This window comes from Otolemur garnettii, unplaced genomic scaffold (assembly GCF_000181295.1).
Source record: "Otolemur garnettii isolate 467f Iridium unplaced genomic scaffold, OtoGar3 scaffold00087, whole genome shotgun sequence".
NCBI classification, from domain to species: Eukaryota; Metazoa; Chordata; class Mammalia; order Primates; family Galagidae; genus Otolemur; species Otolemur garnettii.
The window spans coordinates 8,382,340-8,388,388 of NW_003852482.1; the positions used below are offsets into that span (position 1 = coordinate 8,382,340).

The 6,049-nt window shown below is 48.8% G+C and overlaps 1 protein-coding gene across 6 annotated transcripts in view; it reads left to right on the top strand.

Moving 5' to 3' along the window:
* KYAT1 (kynurenine aminotransferase 1) overlaps nt 1-6,049 on the top strand; it is a 53,727-nt gene that overhangs the window by 29,882 nt on the left and 17,796 nt on the right. For 2 of the 6 annotated variants that reach the window (XM_012808259.2, XM_003794917.3), the window contains exons 2-3: nt 688-820; nt 5,448-5,506. In XM_012808259.2, the coding sequence (XP_012663713.1) occupies nt 725-820; nt 5,448-5,506 (155 nt within the window). In that variant the 5' untranslated portion in view covers nt 688-724. Of the gene's footprint in view, nt 1-687; nt 821-4,099; nt 4,561-5,397; nt 5,507-6,049 lie in introns of those variants that run through there. The other 4 variants (XM_012808260.2, XM_012808261.2, XM_023516228.1 and 1 more) reach the window with 3 other exon arrangements.

Below are 6,049 nucleotides of genomic sequence, written 5' to 3' on the forward strand. Positions count from 1 at the left end.
GCCTCAGCCTCCCAGAGTGCTAGGATTACAGGCACGAGCCACCACTCCCGGCCCTAAGGGGGCATCAGGCTGCATGGGCCGGGAATGAACCTGGGCCACCCGAGAAGGCGAGAATTCTAACACTGAACCACTACCCATGCACCCGAATCTCTTTTAATCTCTAGTACTCCAGCCTTTTCTTATTTCTTGCAATTTACTTGCTAAAGAAAAAGGGTCATTGTGCTGTAGAGTTTCCATTAACTTGAATTTGTTGATTACATCTCTGTGGCATCACTTGTTCTTCTGTTCCTGTATTTTAGTAACTCACTGTGATCTGATTTAGGTTCACGCTGTGGTATGTGTTTCCAAAGTCTAAACATGATGTCAGGTTGATGCTACCTGTGAGGTTAGAGGCTATCCATAACCCTCACCTGGGTCATTTTCTTTTTTTTTTTTTTTTTAGAGGCAATTTGTATTTTGAAAGGGTCACTCTGCTTGCTGGGGTGTGTGTTGTGTGTGAGTGACAAAGTCATTGTGAGGACTGAGTGGGATAATCATACAAGAAGGCACTTGACATGTGCCCGGCACCCAATCCCCATGTTGTTGTTGCTGCTGTTGTTATTGATAGAGCTGTTGTGTGAGACCCAAGTCTGAGCTTGGAGGTGTTTTATGGTCAGGGCTCTCTCCTCCCTCCTCCTCTTACACCAGGAGGAGAAGTCAGCAGTGCCCCGTGGCTCTGGGAGGCATGTTCAGGAATGCAGCCGCCATATGTGTACATCTGGTGGGGGCCCTCCAGGGAAGGAAGGCTGGACCCTCGCTCACTTGGTGCTTGCACCAGACTGTAAGTGTTCTAACCCCCATGCTCCGCCACCTGCATGGTCCCTGTTCTTCCTGGCTTCAAAGCTGTGCATGAGCTTCCTCTTTCAGGTAGCCCTCTCTGACTGCAGGCTGGATGTGGGTCCCTTCCTTACCTCTGCTTCTCTAGTCTAGAACTTGTAATCCTGCATCCAAATGGGCTAATTGAATGCTGCTGGGATGCTGTTGCCTCCCTATTACCCTGGTGCCCAGCCTAGCACCTCATATGCAGTGGGTACTCAATAAATGTTAGGCTTGTTATGCATAAGCCCAAGAAAAGGCACTGTTTCCTCATTTATCTAAGCACCATGTGACATAAGTGAAGGTTGATTCTTTGAGCACCCTGCATTCCTGGGTACCCCCATTACTTCTGTCTCCCTCCTAAACCCATTCAACTCCATTCACTTCCTCTGTTCTTCTCCCTCTCAATCTGTGCCCCTGCCCCCTCTAACCCTTCCCACACACTACCCTTCCTAAGCTCTCCTTGCTCCAATTTCCAGCCCCCATACACCCCTGCCTCCACTGTCCCTGACTTAGCTATACTTTATTTTTTATTTTTTTATTTTTGAGACAGAGCCTCAAGCTGTTGCCCTGGTTAGAGTGCCGTAGCATCACAGCTCACAGCAACCTCCAACTCCTGGGTTTAAGCGATTCTCTTGCCTCAGCCTCCCAAGTAGTTGAGACTACAGGCACCCGCCACAATGCCCGGCTATTTTCTGGTTGCAGCCGTCATTGTTATTTGGCGGCCCCAGGCTGGATTCGAACCCACCAGTTCAGATGTATGTGGCTGGCGCCTTAGCTGCTTGAGCCATAGGCGCCAAGCCATTTTATTTTTTTAATAGAGTCTCACTGTGTTGCCCAGGCTAGCCTCAAACTCCTGGACTCCAGCAATCCTCCCATCTCAGCCTCCCTAGTAGTTGGGACTATAAGCATACACCACTGTCCCTAGCTTTTGACTTTTTTTTTTTTTTTTTTGCAGTTTTTGGCCAGGGCTGGGTTTGGCCCGGCATATGGGGCCAGCGCCCTACTCCTTTGAGCCACAGTGCTACCCTAGCTTTTGACTTTTTAAAAAATATATAATGTATCACCATTTCAAAAATAATTCCATTCCATATATCATTGAATTCATTATGCCATCATCGGAAAATGCACTGCTATTTTGTGGACTAGACAAAGGGACAAATTCCAACTAAACTCATGTTATAGGTTGTAAAAGTTTTTCCCTTGGCTCAGTGCCCATAGCTCAGTGTGTAGGGCACCAGCCACATACACCAGAGCTGGCAGGTTTGAACCTGACCTGGGCCTGCTAAACAATAATGACAACTGCAACAAAAAAATAGCCAGGCGTTATGGCATGTGCCTGTAGTCCCAGCTACTTGGGAGGCTGAGGCAAGAGAATCACTTAAGCCTAAGAGTTGGAGATTGCTTTGAGCTGTGATGCCACAGCACTCTACCAAAGGTGACATAGGGAGACTCTGTCTCAAAAATAAATAAATAAATAAAAAAAATGTCCATAATTGCTTTTAAAAAAAAGTTTTTCCCAAGATTTTTCTTCTATTCATAATGGTCATAGAAAACACATATGTGTATACAAATAGGCTTTAGGGTATTTTCTTTTTGTTTTTTTGTTTTTTAGAGATAGTCTCATTTTATCGCCCTCGGTAGAGTGCCAGGGCGTCACAGCTCACAGCAACCTCTGGGCTTAGGCGATTGCTGGGACTACAGGTGCCTGCCACAATGCCTGGCTAATTTTTTTGTTGCAGTTTGGCCGGGTCTGGGTTTGAACCCACCCCCTCAGTATATGGGGCCGGCACCCTACCCAACTGAGCCACAGGCATCACCCATTTTCTTTTCTTTTTTTTTTTTTGAGACAGAGTCTCACTTTGTTGCCCTAGGTAGAGTGCCATGGCATCATCTTAGCTCACAGCAAACTTTGGGCTCAAGCGATCCTTTTGCCTCAGCCTCCTCAGTAGCTGGGACTACTGGCACCTGACACAACGCCCAGCTAGTTTTTCTATTTTTAGTAGAGATGGGGTCTCACTCTGCTCAGGTAGGTCTCAAACTCCTGAATTCAAACAATCCACCTGCCTTAGCCTCCCAGAATGCTGGGATTACAGGCCTGAGCCACCTCACCCAGCTGGTATTTTACTTACAAAAGAATCAGAGTCTACATGCTACTTTGTAGCCTATTTTATTGATATCAATATATTACATCAACAAATACTCTTCTAAAATGTGATTATCTCCCCCCCCCTTTTTTTTGGCAGTTTTTGGCTGGGGCTGGGTTTGAACCCGCCACCTCCAGCATATGGGGCTGGTGCCCTACTCATTTGAGCCACAGGCGCCGCCCCCTCCCCCTTTTTTTTAAGAGACAGAGTCTCACTCTGTTGTCCTGAGTAGAGTGTCATGGTATCATTGTAGCTCACAGTAACCTCAACCTCTTGGGCTCAAGCAATCCTGCAATCCTTTTGTCTCAGCCTCCTGAGTAGGGTGACAGGGTCTTGCTCCTGCTCAAGCTAATTTCAAACTCCTGATCTCTGGCGATCCACCTGCCTCAGCCTCTCAGAACGCTGGGATTACAGGCATGAGCCAGTACGCCTGGCCTCCCCCACATTTTCTTTTTAAGACAAGGTGTCCCTCTATCACAGCAGGAGTGATCCTGTGTGTACAGTGTACAGTGGCATGATAATACATATCTCACAGCAACTTCAAACTTCTGGGCTAAAGTGATCCTTCTGGCTCTGACTCCTGAGTAGCTAGGACTATAGGCCTACACTACCACATCCAGCTAGTATTGTATTTTTTGTAGACATGGGATCTCACTGTGTTGTCCAGGCTGGTCTCAAACCCCCAGCCTCAAGAGATCTCCCACCTAGACCTCCCAAAGTTCTAGGATTTAGGCATGAGCTACTGCATCTAGCCTACCTTTTTTTTTTTTTTTTTGAGACAGTCTCACTTTGTCATCCTGGGTAGAGTGCCATGGCCTCTTAGCTCATAGCAACCTGACACTTTTGAGCTCAAGTGATCCTTTTGCTTCAGCCTCCCAAATAGCTGGGACTACAGGTGCCTGCCACAACACCTAACTAGATTTTCTATTTTTGGTAGAGATGGGTTCTCACTCTTGCTCAGCTTGATCTTGAACTCCTGAGCTCAAGCAATCCACCCAGCTCAGCCTCCCAGGCCTCCCATATTTTTAATCATAAAAATAAAACATTTGTTTTAGAACATTTGGATAATAAGAAAATTATAAGGTAAAAAATAAAAAAATACTGTTAACCGATCACAGATAATCACCATGAACATTTTGGTGATAACCTAATTTTCCCCGGTGAGGATCAGCATTGTTTTAAACTATGCTAGGCCTGCTGATGTGTGCTGGTGATTCAGTGAAGGGACATGGCTGTCATAGCTGCTCCTCCTCCAAAGTACCGTGGGTGCCAGGCTCCATGTTGGATCACTCACATTGGCAGGATTCCCAGGATATGGAAGAACCTGGCCTGGCCCTTATTCAAATGGTATAGTGGTACTGGAGCCTCCATGCAGGGGCCTGGGGCTGAGACCTGCTTTGGCAGCCACCCAAGGGTCCTGGCCAGCTTCTCCTCTGATCTTGAGCAGGTCCTGAGCCTCTTTAGCCTCACTGTCCAGATGAGTTTGCTGGAGATGGTCATTGGTCCCCCTAGTGGAGGGGCTGCGGGGACCGGGGACCGAGTGAGCTCAGGAGCTGCAGTAAGCGTTCACTCTTGGCTACAGCAGGGCTGAGACAAGTGCTGGAGACTTGGCTTCACCACCCACCTGGGACGGGCAAACCCACAGGAATGGAAGGTCACTCAGGAACCACACAGCCCATGTTCCCATTGTCTTGATGGGAGGCCGAGGCCAGGAGGAGTTGAATTACCTGTTCAATGTCACCTAGTCCAGGCAGGCTTAGGACCTGAGCTCTGAGGCCTGGCCAGGTTTTGTACACCGATGGGGGGGTGGAGGGGTGGGCGGAACTGGCTTGGAAGAGACTCAGGAAGGGGAGGGGCAGGCTGGGAAGGAGGACCCCTGAAACCCTCCCAGAACTGAAGTGTCCCCCTCCTCAGACTTAGAATATGGCTTTGGTCAAACAGGCCTGAGGCTGAGTGTATTTGCCGTGTGACCTTGAAAATATCACTCCCCTGACTCCACTCTCCGTTATTTCTTCTATAAGATGGGCCCAACCAGATCATTCGGAGGATTAGATAGAAGTTTAGGAAGATCTTTGTCAACAGAAACTGCTATGTCACTGTTGCCATTATCCTGTCCCTTACCTCTTGCTCCTCCTCCTCAGGCCCCAGCCTTTCTTGAGTCAGACTTTACTAAGTGAGGGCTCTGGCTCAGGACGTGTGGAGCCAGGTCTGGGAAATTGAGACTGGAGTGGCTGGAGAGAGGAGAAGCCAGGTGTGGGGGCTGGGAGAGTAGGCAGTGGAGCAGGCTAAATCCTGCCCTGCCTTCTGGGCTCTCTGCTCTCCGCCTCCTACCTGGAAGTGGGTGGGGTAGGGCTGTGGCCTAAAAGCAACTCTTTTTTGCTCTGCATGGACTCAGACTGCTGAACCTAGATACATTCTAATTCTGACCTACTTGCTTGTGACCAGCTCACCATGGCCAAACAACTGCAGGCCCGAAGACTCAATGGGATCGACCACAACCCCTGGTGAGTCAGCTGGGCTGGGGAGGTGTGTGGGTATTTTCTCAGGCATGTGTGGGCCACCCCTGGGTATAGTAACTCGGGGGTACCCAGGATGGTCACAGAGGGGACTGCAATGTTTGCAGCCACAGCCCAGGAGAGGCAAGACCCAAGCAAGGCAGCAAGCTTGCATCCAAATCTCCACTTTATCTTGCTTGGCTATGGCACTGGCACAGGTGACATACCTGTTTTGAGCCTCAGCTCCCCAGGTACAAAGTAGAAGTTATGATACCTACCGGAAGGGTCTTGGGGAGGGTAAGATGGACTGCTGTCTAGTAGCAATAGCCATTTACCAGACACAAGGCCAAGAGCTTTGCAGAGACTATTTCATTTCCAACTTGGTATGCAGTAAAATAAGCTTGGATAAGTAAGATTGCAAAGTGGGTGGTGCCTGTGGTTCAGTGGGTAGGGCACCGGCCCCATATACCAAGGGTGGTGGGTTCAAACCCAGCCCAACCCAAACTGCAACAAAAAAAATGGCTGGGCATTGTGGCGGGCGCCTATAGTCTC